Source organism: Chaetodon trifascialis, chromosome 1 (genome assembly GCF_039877785.1).
Source record: "Chaetodon trifascialis isolate fChaTrf1 chromosome 1, fChaTrf1.hap1, whole genome shotgun sequence".
Taxonomy (NCBI): domain Eukaryota; kingdom Metazoa; phylum Chordata; class Actinopteri; order Chaetodontiformes; family Chaetodontidae; genus Chaetodon; species Chaetodon trifascialis.
The window spans coordinates 18,774,110-18,797,619 of NC_092056.1; the positions used below are offsets into that span (position 1 = coordinate 18,774,110).

Below are 23,510 nucleotides of genomic sequence, written 5' to 3' on the forward strand. Positions count from 1 at the left end.
GTAGCTGCTGACGCTCATGTGAGCGCCGAGGCACAAGCGACCGACTATGAAATGGTCGTGAAGCTGAATTAATTTTGTTGGTGGGCTGATTTGAATTGCGACAGCGTGAGTGTAAGTTAACATGTAGTATACTGCTGTGCATTGCTAAATGTCGAATTCATTTGCGCCTCTTTTTAGCGCACAGTCACACACAGCGGCTCGTTAAGTGTTACGGCTTCATGTTAGCTAGCATAGTGTTGCTAATATTAGCGCTGCAGCTAACTTTAGCTAACGGCAGCTGGTGTGTTTATGTCAGTTTACGGAGGCTGTCGAGACATCTTGCTGGCACCCGCATTCCAGCATACCCGCATTTTGCAGAACTTTTTAAACTCTTTAAAGAACAGATAATACACCGCAAAATGAATGAACAAACTCCCGTAACGACATTTAAATGTGGTGGTTAGCAGACAGTGAATGTGTTCGCGCCACTGCTGGAGCTGCACGGATTCATGTCACCTGCAAGTCCTCCACCTAAAGTTTGGGGATGCACGGTGGTGAATACATAGCAGTGATGAAATGTTTGACTAATCCTTGGTTCTCTCCATCTTTTCAAGGAGGATATAGCTAGCAGAGAGAAGAAACAGGAACTGGGTGTTTCTGCAGAGTCCAGTCTTCTGTGGTTGTTGGTGTCTTGGTGTTTCTGCTGTCATACAGACCCAGGACGCACAGCTTTGAGGTCCCTGCTGTGTGAAGCTTTCTAGCCTATGTTATTTCCTGCTCTTGGGTGGCAGTGAACTAACGTGAGGACCTAAAGAGATGGATCAAAACAACAGTATACCAGCCTTCCAGGGGCTGGCCTCCCCTCAGGTAACACTGGTTTCAAGTATTTTATAGTTAAGAAATTTAAAAATGACCGGTGTTAGCTCCCGGCTTGCCCTCACCACATCACACTCCTGTCTCACTGTAGCTGCCCAGCATGCCCACATCTTGCTGAGGCTTCAAAGTACCATCTTGATCTTGCTTCATGCAAGCTCCCATCCTGCAGCTTGGCTTGTGTATATTTATTGACAACATTTACTACGGGTGCTGGAGGAGGTGTGACAATCGCTCAGCCCAGAGAAATGGGCTTTGGGGAGTAACCTTGTCACTGGGGACCCAGCAGTTGTGTCTGCTGGAGCTGCCAAATGCGAGCTGCAAGTGCACTGAGGCGCATCTCCACAATTTGCAAGTTTACAATTTGCAGTGATGGGGCGGCTGTAGTTCAAGAGGTAGAGCGGTCATCTGCCAATTATAAGGTCGGTGGTTCGATCCCTCGAAGTATCCTTCGGCAAATTCATATGTATGTCATTTTGATAAAAGCGTCTGCCAAATGACTCCTTGTAATTGTAACTGCAGTGGTCTCAGCTTGCAGCAGATGAGTGCACCCCTACCAAAAGCTATTTCTGGATATGCCATTTCTTTTCTTGAAATGCTTGAAAATAGCAACCCAAGTTGAAAGTCTGCCCCTAATTCACCTTCAAAAGTAACATAGCTGAAACAGAATCCAAAACACCAGTTGACAAGACAACTGGTGTTTTAAATTTGTGTTTTCTTTATGTAAAGATCAGTCTAGATGTTCACTTTTTTTGGTGTTGTGTCCTTCTGTAGGGTGCCATGACCCCAGGCATGCCAATCTTTAGTCCCATGATGCCGTATGGCTCAGGGCTGACACCACAGCCTGTCCAGAACACCAACAGTTTGTCAATACTGGAGGAACAGCAGAGGCAACAACAACAGCAGCAACAGCAACAACAGGCACAGCAGGCGAACACAGGTACGAGGCACACTGTCATCTACATATCCACTCTTTCCCAGCATCATGAATTGGTGTCTTTGCCACTTATTGTGAGAAAAGAAACTTAATATTTATCATCCATTTTTAGTGGAAATTTACCATCAAAAAGAAAAAAAAACTTGTGAATTTGTTTAAAAACAAAACTTTCTTTGTTGTTCAGGCCTTCCTGGAACGTCGGGGCAGACCCCTCAACTTTTCCATTCCCAAGCAGTCGCAGGCTCCACCACCACAGCGCTGCCAGGGAATACCCCACTCTACACCACGCCACTGACCCCCATGACCCCTATCACACCAGCCACACCAGCCTCAGAGAGCTCTGGAATTGTACCACAGCTACAGTATGTTTCATATCCAATCAAAAGACGGTCAAAGTATCAGTTTCTACCCCTTGTACTGGCACGCTAATGATCACAGTGCCATAAACTCCTCTTGTGACTTGCGAGACTGTTCGTGTGACCCCGACCAATCACAGCATGTCCATTATGCACAAGTTGAGATGTCATCAGGGAGGCAGGTGAAGTAACTGTGAATCGTGGCATCAGAAGTGTTGTGTGTGATGCTGGCAGTCTTATTTACCAAAAGAAAAAGAAAAAAACAGCTGTGGATGTGCTACAACATTAAAAGCAAATGCCAGAGGCAGTGTAAACTTTGGCCCATTCGGTCATTATTTATACATCTGGATAACAATTAGGACAGGTACAGTGATTTGCGCATATAGTAATTTTATTTCCAAAGTTGGTAATTCTTTAAGGAGCAGGCTGGGCTTTTCCTCTCTTTCGCTGTCCCACCTGACAGCAGCAACCTCAGCATCCCTCCTCCTCTTCGCCATGTTTACCTGGCTGCACCTGATTGGTCAATGCTCAGGAACATGTCGTGGGAGATGTCACACTACACGTGCCGAGACAAAAAAATTCTGACATGCTCAGCTTTTTCGTCTGGGTGTTGTTGGACCTCCCAGGCGCCATACAACAGGTCGTTTAACATCCATTATTGTTCATGATCGGCCACGACGCTGGTAATTCATTGGTTGCAACAAAATCGTCTCAGTCAGCCTCAGTTTGTGTAGCCTGGTGTCCTGATGTCATCTTTGCTTAGTCTTACATTTTTTTTCTACCAAAACTAACTATTTTGCCATGATTTCCACTCAGTTTACCTCGATTCTGTTCTACCAGCTGAACAGTTTTCCTTTACATCTCTTACTCAGTTCTTTTCTTATTTTCCCTGCTATTAGAAACATAGTATCTACAGTAAATCTGGGCTGTAAACTGGACTTGAAGACCATCGCTTTAAGGGCCAGGAATGCAGAGTACAACCCAAAGGTGAGACACACACTACTGTCATCTGTTACACACCAACATTTCCTTTTATGTACAAGAATTGCCAAAACCAAATGGGTGAAGTTTTGCCCTAAAATATTCAGAATACATTTATAAGGAAGCAGGGCTGACTGTAATCATTTTCCTGCTCTCTCATTGTCTTGTAGCGTTTTGCTGCGGTCATCATGAGAATACGAGAACCCAGGACCACTGCTCTCATCTTCAGCTCTGGAAAGATGGTCTGCACTGGAGCCAAGAGGTCAGAATACAGTTTATTTACTGACATCATGCACAAAAGGTCATAATAAAAAGCCAGATTTGTCTCGAGTAGGGTTGTTACCCCTGTCTTGACTTTCAAAAAATGTTCTCTTCTGTCCTCTCCTCAATCGTCTTCTTTTCCTGTAATCTGCCTCTCATGGACTCACCCTCTGTCTAGTGAGGAGCAGTCGAGGTTAGCTGCCAGAAAATACGCCCGTGTGGTGCAGAAGCTCGGTTTTCCTGCAAAGTTCCTGGACTTCAAGATTCAGAACATGGTGGGAAGCTGCGACGTGAAGTTCCCCATTCGGCTGGAGGGATTGGTCCTCACACATCAACAGTTTAGCAGGTAAAGACACTCATTTCTGCTGTTTTCAAACCACCGGCAGATGATTGCTGCATTGTGAGAATCTAGGTTTGCGGCCAAGAGCTGTGGCACAGAACGCAGAGGACAGATGTGGTTTATTGTTGTCGACGTGCATAACTGTAATCAGACTGAGTCCTCCCATACTTCTCGTGTGACTGTTTTAAATAAAGCGATTTGTCTGTTTCAGCTATGAACCGGAGCTGTTTCCAGGACTGATTTACCGAATGATCAAACCCAGAATCGTCCTGCTCATCTTTGTTTCTGGGAAAGTTGTGCTTACAGGTAAAACATGCTGTATCCTGTATCCTAATCACAGCCTTGCAGGAGGAGAAGTTGATGGATACTTTGACTGAGCTTCTCATGGTTGTAACCACCGTTGTGCTGCTCTTTCTGAAGTCACAGAAAGCACTAATAGTTTCTTGTTGCTTATCGTTCATGTTAACGTATCAGTCAAGCTCTTCACACAACCATCCTGAGACTGATTAGAGCATTAGAAATTGATCTGATTCCTCAAAAACCGTCATTGCTGTGGGCTTTTTTTCCCAGTAAATGATATCTGTGTTTGTTTTGAAGGTGCCAAGGTGAGAGCGGAGATCTACGAAGCGTTTGAAAACATCTACCCCATTCTGAAAGGCTTCCGCAAGACAACGTAGAACCTGCTTCTTCTTTTGCCATCCCCAACACCCCGACTCTTTTCACTCTGATTATTATCTTTTTTTATTCACACAAAGCGTCATCTGTATGTTGACCTCTACAAATGGACTGCTGTAAGGGCTGTTTTACAGGGATGTGAGTCGTCTCCAGCGCTTCAGACTTTTTTTTTTTTGAAAAACAGGATTTTCAGAGTTTTTTTTTTTTTTGCTGCTGTGTTTTGATCACACATGGTGGTATATTTTTACAAGCAGACATCTCCATTTATTCGGAACCTTTTCTCTGTTTTTGCTCCGTTATTCTCGGCTTTTTCTGTCGTCCTGATCACATCCCTGACTGTACATAGGACTGTAAAGAAATGTAAAAAATCGCTGATTAGAAGAGAAGCAGTCTGACTAGGACTGTTTTTTGTTTTTACTTTAAATAATTTTAAGTAGTTTTGTACGTTGCAGTTTTATTAATCATCTGCTCGGTCCCCAGGTTGTATCAAGACGTGTTGAAGTCTGTCGGCCCTACATTCCTAGTAACAGTGTTTGCTAAGTTTTATTTTGTGACACTGTTTATGCCAGACCAAACCAGGCTTCTTTTTGACAGTTTTATCTAATACATTCAAATCAGAAATGCTGGAAGTGGATTTCTCTAAATTCAAGACTTTGGAGGTGAGATCCGCAGTCCAGTCTGTGAAGTGAAGTTTGGATACTCGTGAATTTTGAATTGACAGTTAGACTAAATCAATCCTGCTGCTGAAGTTGTCATCAAGTTGTTGGTTCGTGCTTCAAGGTTTGTGTCACTTGGTTTGGTTCAACTGTAAACAAAATGTGAAGAAAAGACACTTGGCCTCGTCCTGCGTCTTCACTCACACTAAAGCACGTCATCATGGCAGATAAATTACTCCCCATGGTGCCGTGTCTATGTATAGTTTTAAAGTTTTGATATGTATTTTTGGCCGTTTAAAACTCTATTTAAAAGTTTTCTTCTGAAGGATTATTTTTGAGCATCGGCACGTGAATCTGTCTTGTCTGCACTGTTTGCTCAGTCACACCAAAAAACGAGCTGAAATTTTGGGCACTTCTTGGTGTGTTTGTGTGTCTAAGGCAACTTCGACCGTCAGTTTCACATGTGCGTCTGTCTGCCACCTGACCGCAGAATGGACCGCAGAACGTCAGAGGAGATGAGGGACTGATGCTAAACTACATGAGTATTCATACTCTGTGATTCTGAGCTCAGCAGCGGCCAAGCAGGAGACCAGCGAACTGTCACATCCAGAATAAGTTCTTCTGAAATTGTTAATGTATTGCACTGTGCATTAATAAAAGTGTACATACAGGCTCTGCTGTTAAAGCTGCTTCTTTCACTACAGTAAGATTGTGGCGCAGTCTTATTTTAAAAAAGCACCTTTTATTGTTCTGTGAACACAGTGTGAGGCGTTCACTGTCTGAAGAAGTGTGTCCACAATTTTTGAACACAGAGCAAAAGTTAAAAAATTCTTGTAAAAGGCAAAAATATTGCTACCTTGGTCACAAGACGTATACTCTTGAGTAAGTGAAGCAGAAGTTTAAATGAAGAAATGTAAACTGGACCAATGTATAGATGGCTGACTTATTGAACTTGTCTAAAGACAATGGCTACACAGTATATAGATTTAAGAAAGATGGTAGTGTGATTCTGACGGTTACCCATTATGCACTGCAACATTCACCACTCGTCACATCAAATTTGAAGGTAAAAATCATGAATTCAGAATCACATCTGTGAGGCTCAAACCCAGTGACTTTAGTCAAAATGCAGTCTTCATTGAGACTGCAACTTCTGACAGAAAAAACAAATCTTTCTCAGTAAGAGTAAGATGATTAATTCATATGCAATAAAATGCTCCTTTGCTCAGTTCAATACACTCTGGGGATTTGCTGCTACAGCCTTGTGTTTTTTTTTATAGCGGTTAATAGATATTGCTAACAATAGAGGTATGTTATTTGGCCAGTTTGTTGACTTAATACATTGAAAAATGACAGTCTCTTTAGACAACCTGATAGTTTACATGGCCATAAATACCTTTTTCTTGTAGCACATATCTGATCTTTTGGCTTTGTATGTAATCTTGAATTTAATCTATGCAAGTCAATTAAAATCTTAGAGAAAAAAAAATAAAAGATCAGATTTGATGTCTTAGGATCTGCAAAGGTAGTATTTTAATTTAGCTTTATACGCATCATGTCGACCACTGAAACACTTGTTCAGACAGCTTTGTTAAAAACTTAACTGTGTGATACTAAAGCACAAAGTCATATTATCTGACTTGTTGACTATTGGCTCCAATAGACCTACTGTGCATAACCTACTAAACACATTGGTCAGATATAACAAGAATTGTTCTTAAGAGCAAGACTATAAATATAAAACAGAAAAGGCCTGGAAGTGTCAGGAAACCATAAACAGCTGTCAGTAGGCTGCTTCCTGAACTTTTCATTACTTTGACACTTCAGACGAATACATTTAATGAACTCACAGACACCCAGATGAATACATTTACAACCATTCCTCATTAAAAACAAATCTGGTTCAAATACAGACATTGAGGATCTGCCATGAAAAAAAACCTTCATTATGTAGGTTTGATCTTTGTGTGCTGATCTGGGCTGAAGTCCTGTTTCCAAATGAACTCTGTGCTGTACTGGTCACCATGGTTACAGCTGGAAGAGCATGTGTAGACGGCCAGCGTCCCCCAGTCAATGCTGGCTCCTGTCGAGTCCACACACAGACTGTTTAACAACTGTGGCATCACCTAAAGACACACACACACACACACACACACACACACACACACACACACACACACACACACACACACACACACACACACACACACACACACACACACACACACACACACACACACACACACACACACACACACACACACACACACACAGAGGAAATGTCAGCGCTGAGACGACAGAATACAGACCTGAGGAAGTCTTTAAGAAGTCATATTACTGAGAATTTCACGGCTGGCAACTACCTGAAACTCAAAGGTCCTCTTGGCGCCACAGGTGCATGATGGGATATTCTGATCTGAGGGGATGTGCTGAGATGAGACCCACAAGGGAGAGCCCCCTCGACTGTAGCGCAGCACCTGACCATAATGAAACACTGTGAGATGGACACAGACCTTGACTGTGTTCAGTCTTCTCCAGGTGTGTGTATATATATTATTTTTTTAACCTGGTGTGGTTCTGGTGCGATCCTCTTTTTAAAACGCTGGAACACTTTGTTGTCTTCAGTCTCATGCATAGCCATCTCCTCCAGGTCCGTCTCTGCCAGGGCTGAGCAGAAAATACAAGCTCAGGATAAGGGTTTACAAAGATGTGCTAATTGAACAATGAAAATAAAAAATACATATTTTAGGATTTTTCCCATTTAATACATGTGACCTGCTGTCAGTCATAATTGAAAGCTTACTGTCTGCCAAGGAGGAACAATCTACACCCCCTTCCTCCTCTTCTGCAGCCTCCTTTGTGTCTTTCTCTTCCTCCTTCTCCTCTTCCTCCTCCTCAGGTTCAGTGACCAGCTCAAACTCAGGGAAGAGGAAGGGAGAGGTCGTCACAGTGGACACTTCTGTACAGACAGACAGACAAAAGACACAGCAGAGGCATGAAGTCTTCCTCATGGCGGGAACTGACAGAAGCTCTGCTGCTCTAACACGAGCTGGAATAAGAGGGGGAACACACACACACACACACACACACACACACACACACACACACACACACACACACACACACACACACACACACACACACACACCTTGGCTGCAGCACTCCCTCTTGTGTGTGTGCTTCCAGTGGAGCGTCTGGTGGTGTTTCCCGCAGTAGCTTACAGTGTGACAGCGCGAGCAGGCTTTGTTGCCAGGGCAACCGCACACCCAACATAGTTTAACTCCGGAGACGGGCAGTGCAGTCTGGTCCGGTTCAGGCTCGCTGGGAGGTTCATCCTCTGAGAAAGAAAAAGACTTTCACATTTCTTGCGATCAGGGTCGTACTGATTCTTATATCCGCTCTCTTAACATGCAGACATATTGAGGAGTGACCCCTCTCAGCACTCGAAACTGTGCGGTGATGATGTCTGCTTTGACTGACATCCTGGCGGGACACACAAACCTGCTGGAGGGTCGTACGGGTAGAAGTCATTCCTTCTTGGTAGCTGACTTCTGAAAACTGGAAGGAAAGCGAAAACACAATCAGTCAGAAACCTGCCAGAGAGGCGAGGGTGTGGGGAATGGAGAGGAATAACAGACAGCAGAGCAAAGACCGTAACAACAAACATGACACACGACAAAGATTAAAGCGACAACAATGGTTACCTTTCACACAGCGGCTGTCGTTGTATGTGTAGCAGTCCTGAGTTTTGCAGCAGAACAGGAAAAGTGTTCGGTGAAAACTTGTGTCCTGACCAGAAACTGGTGCGTACACCTGGAAGGAAGATGGAGAAAGTAACTCCATTGAAGAGTTCAAGTAGATTTCAGAGCAGCTTAGGTGAGTCTGAAGCTGACTCTTAAATTCTTAATCTAGTTTTATAAAGAATAAGGCCGCAGCATACTCCCTTCCCTCTCCGGGACACGAACCTGCAGCAGGAAGGCCATAGGTAGGCCGCATATCTCACACTCCAGCCCGGGCAGAGAGGGCAGGCCTCTCTGGCTGAGCCACGCCGGTTTTCCCCCGACTTTACTTGGAAACTGCGGGGACAGAAGCCGCCATGGCTCCGCTTCCTCCAGGAAACCCAGAATCACCTCCGCCGAGGACATGTTTGTGCTGCTGGACAGGTCAGAGACGAGGTTATCTGTCTCTCTGGTGGACACTTTTAGTAAGCGACTGTCCAGGTGAAACAGAGACCCTGTTCATGCTGTCAAAATACAACACATGAAGCGTGGGTGCAGCTCCGAAAAGCATCCGCAAGGAAACATTAAGCAGCCGTTATTTGTTCCGCATTCCTCGAAGCTCCCACTGCAAAATACTGCTGTTATTATTATTGTGGTATTCCACACACTATGAAGACTCATCTAGATCCACATGATATATGTGTAAATGTGACATTTAGTGGCTTGTCTGAAACCCTGACAGCCATAAAGAATTAGTGTCGCTTAACTTTTCATTATTAAACGTCAAGTATCTTTTTCTATCTGTCCACTAGATGGCGGAAATGCGCTGTCAGTCGTAGACTTGGACTGCTTGGCAGGCTCGAATGGCTTCAGTGCTTGATTATTGTGTGTTGTTGTTGTTGTTGGTTCTGTTAATTTTGGATTTGATCGTGGCTTTTAATTGTTAGTAGTGGAGGAACTGGTCTCCTTCAATCCCGTGTTTCTGGATTAGTGTAGTGAATGAAATGAATTGGTTGTTGTGTAAAATGTGATGGAGGAGAGAGATTCCTTTTTCTTGCCATGATGGAAAGTTGACAGGTGTATTGTGCAAGTGAAAGTCTGAGTTGTGCCAAATTGGCGTCTATTGTGCTATTGATATTTAGTGATTTTATGGGTTTTCTGCCAGGCTTTCAGGGTCGAGGAAATTGTGTTGGTCTTGCATGCAGCCACAGGCACCATCCTCACAACCATAACGTTTTGCCTCAGTTACTGGTACTTGAAGTCGGCTTGAACAAATGAAACGCAGAGAAGGACACAAATCCTGCTTTGCCAGAAGTTGCCACGGTGATAGAGGAAAACATCTGGGTCAGCACAGAGATGAGAAGGGGGACCAGAACAGTTAATGCAGCTCCTCAGAGACTGCCGCTCCTTTTACTGGTAATAGCACCACAGGTGGATGAACAGGAGCCATCACTTTTAGTGACTCGTCTTTGAGCCGTGTGTCTGTGGACCCATCGCTTTGCTCCAGCTGAGGAGGAGACCAGCAGAAAGGCTTCACCGCCCTCTTGTGATGAAAAGATATTACATTCATCCAGCTCCATCAGTCTGTATAAATCAAGATCAACCCTTTCAACAACATAAAGAAGTTAACATTAGTTCCACCCAGACCAGCTACAATATTATGTTGCTTACATGTCAATGAATCTAATCTAGTCTAATATAATATAATATAATGATGATACACTGCTTTCATGTCAGAATCTGAGTATTTGCTGCCAGTGTAGATAGAAGTAACAGAATATGGGTAAAACAAAAAGAGGTTAGAAATGTGGAAATTGTTTAATATTCTAATCTTAAAATTTGGATTTGTTCTAATGCTACGGTTTGAAATGATGAGAAATAAATTATTGTTATCATCATGGTCTCTCTCTCTCTCTCTCTCTCTCTCTCTCTCTCTCTCTCTCTCTCTCTGTGGGTCTCACACACGCGCGCCGTGATGTCATTTGGAGGGGAGTTTGGGACGGGTCTGTCTGTCCATTGGACGGCTGGCTGGACACAGACTGAACTGAATCCGCGCTCTTTCTTTCAATCGGACTTTAATTCTTATTGTAATGGCCGCTGACTCTTATCATGGAGACGGACTGGGTTTGGAGTTGTGTGATGGTGAGAGCAAGTTCAAACCTTTTGTCTTTTAAACATGGAAACTAAAGGGAAGCTGACAGGCCGGCAGATCACGGAAGAATGGACGATGTAAAAACTGGCCCAAACCGGGACTGAGTCTCCTGCCTGGGTCTCCCCCCGCTCCATGTCGCCCTCCTCTCCCTGCCAGATGCCTCCGCGGGGCGAAGGAGGCTACAAGCCAGCGCCGGTGTCCCCTGCTCCTCCCGTCCCACCGAGGAGGGTCCGGAGCCGGGACAGGGGCTCCGGCAGGACGCGGCGGTCCGGGGCAGGGTCAGCGGGAGCCGGAGCCGCGGAGAGGCGGGTGAAGTGTGTGCTGGTGGGAGACGGAGCTGTGGGGAAAACCAGCCTGGTGGTCAGCTACACCACCAACGGGTATCCCACCGAGTACGTCCCGACCGCGTTTGACAACTTCTCAGGTAAAGGATGGAGGACAGCACCTGGATCAATACAGCCGTGTTTCTGATCAGGTTTGACACAGAGCTGCAGAGAAATACACCAGCGCTTCACCTGCTATTAATGACTTTTCCATGAATTGGTCCCTCTTTCACTCTCTAACATGTCAAATATAACGTGACGTTTCAGTTGAGCTTAATTATGTAATGCCCTGTCGATCAGCTGATCGACCCGCTAACTCATCTGTCACTAATTTAAAATAGTTAAATAGTCACCAGTTTGTGTCATCAGATTGTGTAAGAACAGATTGTGTGTGTGTGTGTGTGTGTGTGTGTGTGTGTGTGTGTGTGTGTGTGTGTGTGCGTGGGTGTGTAGCGGTGGTATCAGTGGACGGGCAGCCTGTCAAACTACAACTGTGTGACACCGCCGGACAGGTCAGTGATGTCAACACACACACACACACACACACACACACACACACACACACACACACACACACACACACACACACGCAGAGAGCCGCAGTATTTCCTGTTGTTTTAATTGTGCTTGAAACAAAGGGGAAGTGATGGACTGAGAAAATTTCTTTCTTTCTTTCTTTCTTTCTTTCTTTCTTTCTTTCTTTCTTTCTTTCTTTCTTTCTTTCTTTCGTACAACTTGTTTTTGTGGCATTTTCCCCTTTATTTTATGATTGACTGTGTGGAGCTGGACAGTTGGGGGAGAAAGTGGTCTGACATGCAGCAAAGGTCCCTGGCTGGAATCAAAGTGGGATGCTGTGGTTGCGTGGTATCCTCCCCCCACCAACAAAGCTTTTATAATTTGAAACTGTTCTCATATGAACTTTTGCTGCTCCATCCTCATCTATTTGCTTCTCTCCACTTTATTTAACAGAAAATGGAGAATCTTGTTTTACCAACATGGTGTGCATTAAGCCTGAAACTCTGAGGGCAGGTTTCATAGACAATTTGTACACAGATTAAGCCCTGAACTAAACATGTCTTACAATGGATCTCTCAGTTAAATTTAGTTCCAGGAAACCGTCTGCTCGGTCTTTCCTAAGAACAATTGTCAGGCACACAGGAAGTGGTGCATTTTACATCGTCTGTTTGCAGCAGCTGTTTGTCTGAAATGAATACAAGAAAAACTGTCTGAATGAGCCTCAACTGGTGAGACAGAGCTAATGTTTACCTTGAAACAAGCAATAAGTAATCCGTTAAAACAAATAAAATACAGACAGGATTTAAAAGGATAAATCACTGCAGCTGTCAGGTGTGTACGGCACCCACTCTCTGTGTGTGGAGAACAGTTGTTTCTCTGCATCAGTGTGCTCTCAGATATGAGGACAGGATGAACGGGAGGATCACAGGCTGAGGAAGGATAGAGTGAGAGATCAAGGAGAAACTGGACATGTCCTCACAATTAATCATCTGTCATTAAAAACAGGATTAACAGGATGTGATACATCAGCAAAAGTATTATTGTGCTGGTTTGGTAAATCAAAGCGCGTGCTTCACACTTCAAACTGGTGAACTCTGTCTTTTCTCTCTCCCGACCTCTCCAGGATGAGTTTGACAAACTGCGGCCTCTGTGTTACACCAGCGCAGATGTGTTCCTGCTGTGTTTCAGTGTCGTCAGTCCCGCCTCCTTCCAGAATGTTCCTGAGAAGTGGGTCTCAGAGATCCGGAGACACGCTCCCGTCGCTCCTCTTGTCCTCATTGGGACGCAGTGCGACCTGCGAGAAGACGTCAAGGTGGAGGAAATGTACTCTCTGCAACACTTACACATACATGAGTGTGATCATCACGTGAACAAGATGACTGGCGGCATTGTTAGAGTTGCAGGAAATTAAAGGGTAGAAATCAATGTTTTACCGTAGGATGCTCATGGTACCAAATGCTCAAGTAATTTAGATGAAAGAAAATACTGTTGGTGTCTCTGTGGCTGATAAATCAGAAATTCGATACAAGCATATTAACTTAGTGCTGCCTCATCCCTCTAGGTTCTCATTGACCTGGCTAAGTACCGGGAGCGACCTGTGGACCCAGCAGATGCCCGGGACTGTGCGATGGAGATCGGAGCAGTGGCCTACGTGGAGTGCTCTTCACTGACCCAAAAGAATTTGAAAGAAGTGTTTGACACGGCCATACTGGCCAGCCTGCAGAACTGCAGCTCCCATAAGCACCCGAGAGGGAAACAGAAACGATGGAAAAAGCAAAGGCAAACACCGGACAAGATGAGGAGTTTGTCCAAGTCATGGTGGAGAAGGTACTGCTGTGTGGCCTAGAGCAGATCTGTGATCAGTCTAGATGTCTGAGACTGATCCTCTGTTGACTTTTTCCTGGTGTGGATTCAGCTGGGTTTGTGTTCTTCCTGGACTGGGCTTCCAGTTTAGGTTTCTCTTCCATGGATAATGACCAGGGCCTCGATCGGACTGTGGCTGGGAACCGAAGTACGGCTGTCATGGATCTAAAACCTTTTCCTTTTCATTTTTGCTCAGAGAGAAGTTTTGGTTTGTATTATGGATGAGATTTACTGCTGAGCCCAGCCTGGCTCCAGCAGAAATTGCTGTGAAAATACAGCAATCTTCGCTGTAGGTCCTCCTGCCTCCCCTGGACGTAAAACTGTTGTGGGACTAGCAGAAGACCCTGTCCATGTTATGGTGGAGGTGAAAGCGTTGTTTATGATGAGAACAGTCCAGATTTAAACAAGATCAGAGACTTTGATTGTCTCGTCTGTGTTTAAGACATATGTGTGTTTAGTCTGGTGTTGTGGTGAAACCATTACAGAGTATGGATTTATGTTGCCTTGATATGTGGACCAGAGGAAAGCTTGAGTCTCTGCAGACTCTACTTGTTACTGTAAGTGACTTCAGTGAAACTGCATCTGAACTCAGACCTTTTTAGAACTTGTTTCTTACGTCTGTCTGGTGTCATGGGTTGATTAGAACCCAGACTTTGTCCTTTTTCACAAGAGAAACAAAGAAGACATTTTGGATTCTCTGACCCAGACATGATCACCACACATAATTCAAATCAGAACGGAGTCAAACAAATCCAACCCTGTGATTAATTTTAGAGCTTCTTTTTATAACTGGGATCATTATTGTTCTAATGACAGAGCTTACTTTATTAAGCTACCAATGATTTTATCCTGGTCACATGCACAGTGTACTGCGGTCCAGCCTATAAATCTAATCTGAAGCCTGGATCATGCTTAACTTTTATTTTAGTCCCCATCTGAATTATTTTTTGGAACTACGTCTGGCTCGGTTTTTACTGTGGTTTTCTTCATGTCCTGCTACTGTTGGGCCCAGAATGAAGCCAGACAGTGAATAAGCTTTAGACTCATATCATGTCTTATGTGGAGGAGAACTAATGCCAGTGTCTTTTTTCCCCCATGTGGCCAAAAAATACATTATCGTCTCAATCGAGAATGACACTTTCTTATTTTTACCCTTCAGCAAGATTTCCAAAAATAATTGGAAAATGATACCTACCACATATCTCAGTAGCAATAGATGTTGAACACTGAAGGAAGACTGTCTGAGTATCCATAAAAACAAAGCATTGTTCTGTAAAAGCAGGCTGTGTCCTCAGCTAAGAACGCACAGCGCTGTATGTGTAGTATAAGTCAGGTGTCCATCGGTAGCTGTGGTCATTCATTGTCCCACATCAGCGCTGAATAACTCTACAGGCTGCGCTGTGTTAATGTGGGTTGATTAAACTGTTCTGGTGGACTGCAGAGTGGCATGTGATCTTAATTAGGCATGTGGATATTTTGCAGTATTGATATTCTTTCTCATCTTCATCACATTGTTCCACAAGCCACAACTTTGAAGAAGAGGCAGAGAAAGATTCAGTCTAAATCTGAAAATACAAGGACGTTCATCCTGTCAAACAGTAACTTGCATCTGCAGGCACAAGTTGCACTTGGAAGGCAGACAAATGCAACCGGTCAATTTCAGATACTGATACTGACACTGATTGGTTTCAGATATTTGTACTGCTTAATGCATGTTTGATTTATCTTTCCAGACACTTCAACAGCCTTAAGTGTGAGCACTTCACAAAATTAGATTGACCAAGTGCTCTTTGCGTGCATTTAAATGTACAAAATGGACAAAAAAGCTGTTTGTTTGTGTAGGTTTGCAGCAAGAAAGTAACTCAGAACAAACAGAAAGAAACAAACATGGGTTTATCTCTTAGCTTTTCAATGTGATTGTGTATCTAAGACTGTGAATTTGACATATTCATTGAAATCTTCTCTTAGGAGTTATGAACTATAGTTTGATTCATCACGTTTGTTGTGCTGCATTTGTTCCATTCACCCTCTATATCAGTGGTAAGCACTGATCATCAGCCTGTTCTCCCTCCAACAGATTAAGTTGTGTATGTTGTAAAGCAGAATTAAAAATCAAACTACACAAACTGTGTGGCTGTCAAACACTCAACTGCCACACCTTCCTTTGTACATTGTAGTTACTAAAACAAGAACAAAACCCAATAATTTACAGCTATTTCTCTGCAGTGGATCTGAATGCCTCTTTGTGTTAGAGTCACTGCAGCAGAAAGGAAAAAGGGTGCAACCAGTGTGCAGTCTGCGATGGATTAAATCTGCCATTATTTAGTGCATGCGCAACATAATGATTCATATTGATCAGACATAAACACAAAAAATGATTTCACTCGTGTATTTCGTAGCCCTAAACTATGACCTAAACCTCCGTCCTGGCCAAGTTAGACCTGTCTCACTCATAATCTGAAAGTTCATGAGTTAATGTCCTCACAGCGTTCACTGTTTAACTCTGTCTCACAACAACATTTCATTTGACAAACAACACATTCTGCTGCTTTTGTTCTGTTCCCAGTAATTCACACCAGCTTTAGTAAACCCTGGCTATGTGAAAACCCTGTTAAGTTTTTATGTTTTTTTCTAATCTATTGTCCTCAAGAGCTGGCAAGCATTATGTTTTGCAAGTGTGAGGTTGAAAGTCAGTTTTCTTCTGGTGTGAGGTGGACTGAGCTGTGGTGTGCCTTGTAATTCAGCGAATCATAATTCTTTTTAAATTGAACTGTATTGTGATATTAAACAAAATGGTCACATTTTGGCATTCATGCAGTGTTTCTCTGTCTGCCAGAACTTGCACAATCATTGTAGAGGATTTGTACCATCCTATAGATTTCAAAAACCCATTTATCCAATTAATTAACAACTATCATGCTGAGTTCAGGCTAGAGTGTAAATCTGTGACTCCTGAGCTGACGACCGTGCGTTACTGGAGCTGTTTGGTAGTTTTTCCTGCTGAAGATGTTACAACTGCGACTGAATGGCCTTACTGTGTCGATGTTTTAGCTGCTCAACAAATGCATTGTTTCATGCTGCAGAAAAGGCATAATAAGTTGCCTGTCTTGCTGTTTGTGTGCAGTCTTGGCTGATGGTGGATTCAAGTAGGGTAAAGGTCAGGCAGACCTTTATGAAAGCTGGCATTTCCTCTGTCAGGTCACTTACATTTATGGAAAGTGTAGCAGGTTTCTCATCACAGCGGTTTTGTTTGCATGCAGCATGCGTTTATGCTGTGTTAAACTATCCATCCATCCATTATCTATACCGCCTATCCCTTTCGGGGTTGCGGGGGGCTGGAGCCTATCCCAGCTACAATGGGCGAGAGGCAGGGTACACCCTGAACCGGTCGCCAGCCGATTGCAGGGCCACATGCAAGGACAAACAAACATTCACACTCACATTCACACCTACGGACAATTTAGAGACATCAATTAACCTAATGAGCATGTTTTTGGTCTGTGGGAGGAAGCCGGAGTACCCGGAGAGAACCCACGCATGCACGGGAAGAACATGCAAACTTCACACAGAAAGGCCCCGCCTGACCCGGGGATCGAACCGGCAACCTTCTTGCTGTGAGGCACGCGCACTACCTGCTGCGCCACCGTGCAGCCCTGTGTTAAACTATTCCTTTTTAAATGTATTAAAACAGCAAGAATTAATCAGTTATGTAAGAAAACAATATTGTGCATGTTTCAGGTCAGAATTGGGGATGACAATCTTTGTTTTGGGTCTCCTCTCTTCGTATGGCCTGTAATAAATTAAGTGATATACTATGATCCCTTAAAACAACATGTAACTTTTCCTTAACAGCATCCACTTAGGCCACAAGTAATATGTGCATAAACAGTAACACAAGCAGAGAGGAGTCAGCTGACTCAGCAAGTACAATACAGCAAGTCAGCAAACATAAGCCAACAGAAGCTAATGGTCATACCAGACCAAGTACGGCTGGAGCAGCAAAACTCGTGACTGTACTGAATTAGACTTTTAAATTCAACTTTTCATGTGTAAAACCCAGATTGTGTCGTATTCTTTTCAAAGTTATATAGTCCCGCTTAATGTTTTAACTGTTTTTCAAATGCCAGAATAGGCTGGTTGATCCACAGCAGTGAATGGCCTCTGTGACAGATGAATGGCGCTGTAATGTTGAACAGATGGGTCCCTGAAAGTGAACTATAGTGTTGAAAGACAGTCGGGGAAGAGATGTGATGGTGACTGTCCACCCTGCAGTCAGAGTGTTGTGCTGTTTAGCTGAAGGTTAGACAGAAATGATCAGGACAGGTGCAAAGTGTGGATGTGAACTTAGATTTTTGGTACTGGACAATGTGAGTATCACGTTGTGAGGTATGAAAGAGATTCATTCTAGTGTTGGAACAAGGTTTTCAAATTGTCAAAAGTCGAATATAACACAGTCGTACTGCTAATTATCTTCACAGATGATGTGAATGAGTGACTCAAATACAGGATGTCAGTCAGAAACTGTTTCTGTATGTGAATAGTCAGCTGTCATTTTAGTCCTGACTGAAAGACCCTCACGTTCCTAATTGTTGAATGCACAAGAACATCCCATAAGGTCCAGTGAGTTTAAACAAAAGCAGATGCCTGGGGAGATGGACAGAGTGGTTCATTCTTGAGATTTGATTGTTTTGTTGAGGCTGATACCCACTAAAGCACACCTGAGCTCGCTCACTTGGGACACCAGCTGAGAACTTCTCTTAGGAAAACCAACACACTCAGCCTGTGGGACACATCGCTGTACTTTTTATCTCCCCTGCACGTAAAAACAGTGTAACAGAGCGCTCGCTGCTGCAGGCCGAACTATCTGTTTAACCGAGGACATCCGTCACCGAACGATGTGTTTGTACAGAAGTTTTATACCCTGAGAAATAAAGAATATTTGGTATAATACATGGTGTGTTTTGTTGATTTTGGGGCTGGTAGGATTGGGAATGTGTGTGTTTAAATATTTACTCCTTGGTGTATGTGATCTCTGACCTCTGGCACACAGCGAGAGCCCACAGCCTGGACAAGAGGATATGTTTTCTTAAAGTATACATGTAGATAGAGCTTGCCTGATGCATATTTGTATATTTCTATGTCTGTTCACCAGCATGATTTCATGATTTTGACCAGGAAGAGAACTTAAATAACAGTCAGTAGCAGATGAAACAGGCCCTCAGCACATGGTTCCTGTTGGCTCCAAACTGAATGTGTTTTTTCATCTTGTTGTGGCTGAAGTGATGTTTTGGAATTGGACAGCGTGCTTTGTGATAACCAAGTGCAACAACCATGCTGTGTTCAGCTGATGCACATCAGGAGAGAGGGGATAAGATGTGAGCAATGTTTGGGGGCATGGAGACACGCACGCACACAAAACAGACAAGTCTCTCTCTCTCTCTCTCTCTCTCTCTCACACACACACACACACACACACACACACACACACACACACACACACACACACACACACACACACACACACACACACACACACACACACACAGATGCCCACAGAAAGTCATCCAACTTCAGACTGGATCATTGTAAACAGGCTCTCCGCTTCCAGGCCCTCACGGTTATGCAAGAGCTTTATTTTGAAGGCTGTCATGTGACATTTGGTTAGTGGCATGTCTCTGCTCTTGGAGACAGTGTGTGTGTGTGTGTGTGTGTGTGTGTGTGTGTGTGTGTGTAGCATGCCCTGACTTAACTCTGCCTGGGAAACAGACCGCTTTGCTCTACCTGACAACACAGAGTTTGTACATAATGAGAAGGCTGACTTTGCTGTGGCCATATCAGCTGTGCTGTCACTTCAGCAGGGTCAGGACCCATTTACTAATACTGCTATTTTCCTCTATGAGTGGGATGCAAATTATAGCTTAGTTTTCAACATATAATAATCATGAAGTGGAAATCTGTGACAATAATACTGGAAAGAATGTAAATGGTGGACAACATTTTCTTTTCTGTTTTCTGGGTCTCCAGTCAGCAGATTGTCAGTTTTGATATGCGAGCCAAACCTCACAAGTGCTGTAAAGTAAGTATTTAATCAAATCAAAGTGTAATAAAATGTCCCCCGAAATCTGCCTTTAATTCTAATCAGCCCTATTAATGCATAACATATATGAACACCTCACAAGCATTTAGGAACTGAGCTGCTGTTATCACTGTTGGAAATGTGTAACACATGTAAACACATGTAATACCAATATGAAAGTTGAAATGTAGTTTTCTGCCTGCATCATCATGTGAAATGATTTCTCTCTTTTAATGCGTTTTCACCATGTCATTACATTTTGTTCAAGTTTCGTACCTGTACAGAATGACATGCATGGCCACAACCCATGTTTGGCTGCATACCAGCTGTTTTCAGTCATGTCTGGATTTATAATTGTGAAAATAAACCATTGGTTAATCTAATAATGTCCAAAAATATTGCATTATCCAGCAATGTGATGTTGCAGTTTGATTAAACACGTGGAAAAACAAGGTACCAACAAACAAGTAACATACAGTACATTAATGTTTATTTTCTTATTTTGAAGTATCACAGTCACATGTGGACACAAACACATGAAAGGAAAGCTGCCAGTACCCAAGGCAATGGTCTCAGGCTCAGTTCCAGCCCATTTTCTAATTTTATAGCCTCTCTGTGTCCCAATGTCTGTGTGTGTGTGTGTGCGTGCCCATTTATTACTCATGTTGTCGGGACATAACTCTGTTTGCACAGTCACATTGTGGGGACTCGCCATACTTGTGGGGACAAAATGCAAGTCCCCATAATGTAAATCATTAAATGTAGGGCTGAAGACTGTGTTTAAGATTAGAGTAAGGTTAGGTTTAGGTTAAGTTTAGGGTAAAGTTTGGGGTTAGGCAGGTAGTGGTTATTGTTATGGTAAGTCTCCAGGAAATGAATGTAAGTCAATGTAATGTCCCTAAAAGTGATGAAAACCAAATGTGTGTGTGTGTGTGTGTGTGTGTGTGTGTGTGTGTGTGTGCGTTGACTTAACCAAAAATTGGGGACATTTTTCAGAATACACACCAGTTGATTGGGGACGGCTTTGCAAATGGGGACAAAAATTACCGTCCCCATTTAGATTTCAATATAATCGTATTCTACAAGCTCCAACATGCATTTCTGTCTTAAAATCGCCACTGTCCCCAAAACTGACTTTTTTTAGATTTCGTGTGTGAGAGTGTGTGCCCCCCCCCCCACCCCCACTCAATCTGTGTATAATTCTGCACACTGCCCCTGGTGGAAGTGTATGGTACTACATCATGCACATGTCCCCAATTTGATGATACATTTTCTGATAAAAGTGTGTCTCCACTCCTTGTTAAATATAACAAAGCTATTGCTTTTAAGGTTATCAGCAAGCAAAATGCAATCCTATACATCATGTATAGTATAGCTGTATAAATAATGTCTGTTTTTAAATGTCTTTCGCCAGTAGACTACTCTTATTCATTAAGAATTTCACCACAAACAACAAAGTTAGCACATAATATTAGCTAGGGATACTGACTTTATTCTATTTGTCTGTTGTTTCAACTGAATGACTTAAATTTTATTGTGTATGTTGTGTATTTTATAGTAAAGCTATTGAAAAAAATTGGGGTTGAATACCTCTATGGGTGCCAAGGTGTTTTTCAATTTAGATTTTTTTTCCCTCTTGTTTTGCTTTAGCTTCCTTAAAACAAAAAAGGGAGAGAAAACTATGTGAAGGGGAACAGTTGCCATTATACATCTTATCTGGTCCTTTTATAACAGGAAACATATTCCACTGACTAGCCAAATACAAATTGGCTGATGTTTGTGTAGTCTACAAATACATCCTACCCCCTTCAGAATCAGAAAGCCTTTATTAGTCCCCCGGAGGGGAAATTTCATAAACTTTCTTTTCTCTGTTGTACATTTCAGTATAAACTGAAATGTACAACAGAGAAAAGAAATAATCTTTACAAGCCTCCTAATCATACTAGTGGCATATCAGTTTACATACAGAAAAGGTTTTACTTATATGAAAGTATGCATAACTAGAAATAAATACGGGCAAATATACTTGAATTCTTTTTAGTTGTTGATTTACTATTTAAGATATGCTCCTCCAAGAGTGCTACCATTGTAATGTGATGTCAGAAAACTGATTTACAATGGATTCACAATGGATTCAAGACACTTTTTCTCCAAGTTTCCGAGTCGGAACTGTAATTTGACTGATTTTGGAAAATCCTGAATTCCAAGATGCCTGGAGATCAGCACTCTACTGCCACAAGAGTCAGATCTCCCACTATGTAGAACGGTGCGACACAAGGTGAGTTTGTGATGATTAGATTTCTGAATTTGCTTGATAGATTACATTATTCAATCACAAGAACATTGGTTTAATAACTGTAAAATCATAGTAAATTGTTAGACCAAACAGTTAAGGTCAAGCTGACTGAATATTTTCGCCAGGCTAACAGTTATCAAATCCCACATGTTAACTACAGAGACAGCAAGGTATTCTGATCACATTGGGCATTTAACACCAGAATATTTTAACTACAGCAAGCTTATATTTGATGTGGCTAAGTTAATCGGTGCTCTGAACCTACTAATTCTATGAGCCATTCTATACAGACTTTATATCATCACAGCACGGTGAGCACAGGTGTTGCTAATAATATCATGTTCTGCACATAATAAACAAAAGAGAGTACAAGTCCAACCTACATTGCGCTCTCCTGTAGTACTGCAAAAGTACTATATACCATGTGTGTAGTATCTTCCTCTACATACAAAGCTAGTCCTGTGTGTTTGTCTTGGCCAGGTAGTGATAGTCTGTGTTAACTTGTTATTATAGGCTTGCTTACATATATTAATGGTCCAAACAGATAAACGTCCCCAGTTTGGATCATATAGTATGTGTATGAGTGTCGAGTGTCCCCAGTAGTATGGATAGGTTATTATGTATTAGTGTTAAAGCCATCCAAACACATGAGTGTCCCCAGTTTGGATCATATAGTATGTGTATGAGTGTGGAGTGTCCCCAGTAGTATGGATAGGATTATGTATCAGTGTTAAAGCAGTCCAAACACATGAGTGTCCCCAGTTTGGATCATATAGTATGTGTATGAGTGTGGAGTGTCCCCAGTAGTATGGATAGGATTATGTATCAGTGTTAAAGCAGTCCAAACACATGAGTGTCCCCAGTTTGGATCATATAGTATGTGTATGAGTGTGGAGTGTCCCCAGTAGTATGGATAGGATTATGTATCAGTGTTAAAGCAGTCCAAACACATGAGTGTAGGGCTGGGCCGATAGAACAATAGCGATATGTCTCGCGATAGACACACCATCAATATCAATATAAAATGCGTTCGATAAAACATTCGATAATTTTTTTTTTCTTCATCGGAAGAAACCTGAAGTTTTGAAGCAAGGTTAGTTGCATGAACAAAGGCACTCGCTCTCAGGTAACCGAGCAACGTAGGCGGAGTCGAAAATAGAGCCCTGTGTCTCTTTCTGTTTCCATTTTTTTTGTAATAATTGATCTTTTTGTTAATAAAAGATCAGTGAAGCTGCAACAAACGTGATTCTCTTCAGACTTTATTCCCTGTGTTTTGCACCTGTGTGTCCCATTCTCATTGGTTGGAACATTTACTTGTAATATATTCAACTGTCCTCACATGTTTTGTGTTAATTCAGTTAGTATTGACATAATTTCAAGAATCTCCAACCTCCAAATCAAATGACTCCCCTAAATGGGGGACTAGACACATCTCAAGGTGTGGAATCTCTGCCTTGGAAGAAACGACCCCAAAGATGACTTCTATCAGAGTTTGTGTATAGCCCAA

The 23,510-nt window shown here is 42.7% G+C and overlaps 3 protein-coding genes across 3 annotated transcripts; 2 read left to right on the forward strand and 1 right to left on the reverse strand.

Moving 5' to 3' along the window:
* Positions 1 to 5,782, forward strand: tbp (TATA box binding protein). The gene is made up of 9 exons (XM_070992460.1): positions 1 to 111; positions 594 to 846; positions 1,627 to 1,792; positions 1,974 to 2,151; positions 3,045 to 3,132; positions 3,297 to 3,388; positions 3,566 to 3,733; positions 3,939 to 4,033; positions 4,325 to 5,782. The coding sequence occupies exons 2-9, from the start codon at positions 796 to 798 to the stop codon at positions 4,402 to 4,404; spliced, it is 918 nt and encodes a 305-aa protein (XP_070848561.1). The 5' UTR covers positions 1 to 111; positions 594 to 795; the 3' UTR covers positions 4,405 to 5,782.
* A 5-nt stretch (positions 5,783 to 5,787) lies between these two features.
* Positions 5,788 to 9,336, reverse strand: pdcd2 (programmed cell death 2). The gene is made up of 8 exons (XM_070992583.1): positions 9,024 to 9,336; positions 8,763 to 8,871; positions 8,560 to 8,616; positions 8,207 to 8,395; positions 7,862 to 8,017; positions 7,625 to 7,725; positions 7,422 to 7,535; positions 5,788 to 7,184 (listed from the first exon to the last, which is right to left on the reverse strand). Exons 1-8 carry the CDS (start codon positions 9,201 to 9,203, stop codon positions 7,005 to 7,007), a joined length of 1,086 nt encoding a protein of 361 aa, XP_070848684.1. The 5' UTR covers positions 9,204 to 9,336; the 3' UTR covers positions 5,788 to 7,004.
* Positions 9,337 to 10,776: 1,440 nt separating this feature from the next.
* rhoua (ras homolog family member Ua) lies at positions 10,777 to 13,905 on the forward strand. Its single transcript, XM_070959448.1, has 4 exons — positions 10,777 to 11,353; positions 11,706 to 11,764; positions 12,892 to 13,080; positions 13,330 to 13,905. Exons 1-4 carry the CDS (start codon positions 11,062 to 11,064, stop codon positions 13,612 to 13,614), a joined length of 825 nt encoding a protein of 274 aa, XP_070815549.1. The 5' UTR covers positions 10,777 to 11,061; the 3' UTR covers positions 13,615 to 13,905.
* The last annotated feature ends 9,605 nt before the right edge of the window (positions 13,906 to 23,510 follow it).

Bases quoted from the DNA above. Each gene is read 5' to 3' on its own strand.
- tbp (XM_070992460.1), top strand. From the start codon at position 796: ATGGATCAAAACAACAGTATACCAGCCTTCCAGGGGCTGGCCTCCCCT. The intron at 847-1,626 runs GTAACACTGGTT...GTCCTTCTGTAG, and splicing joins AGGGGCTGGCCTCCCCTCAG to GGTGCCATGACCCCAGGCAT. The intron at 3,389-3,565 runs GTCAGAATACAG...CCCTCTGTCTAG, and splicing joins GTCTGCACTGGAGCCAAGAG to TGAGGAGCAGTCGAGGTTAG.
- pdcd2 (XM_070992583.1), bottom strand. From the start codon at position 9,203: ATGTCCTCGGCGGAGGTGATTCTGGGTTTCCTGGAGGAAGCGGAGCCA. The intron at 7,726-7,861 runs GTAAGCTTTCAA...TTTTCTGCTCAG, and splicing joins TTGTTCCTCCTTGGCAGACA to CCCTGGCAGAGACGGACCTG. The intron at 7,536-7,624 runs GTTAAAAAAATA...CATTATGGTCAG, and splicing joins TCGCACCAGAACCACACCAG to GTGCTGCGCTACAGTCGAGG.
- rhoua (XM_070959448.1), top strand. From the start codon at position 11,062: ATGTCGCCCTCCTCTCCCTGCCAGATGCCTCCGCGGGGCGAAGGAGGC. The intron at 11,765-12,891 runs GTCAGTGATGTC...CGACCTCTCCAG, and splicing joins TGTGTGACACCGCCGGACAG to GATGAGTTTGACAAACTGCG. The intron at 13,081-13,329 runs GTGGAGGAAATG...TCATCCCTCTAG, and splicing joins ACCTGCGAGAAGACGTCAAG to GTTCTCATTGACCTGGCTAA.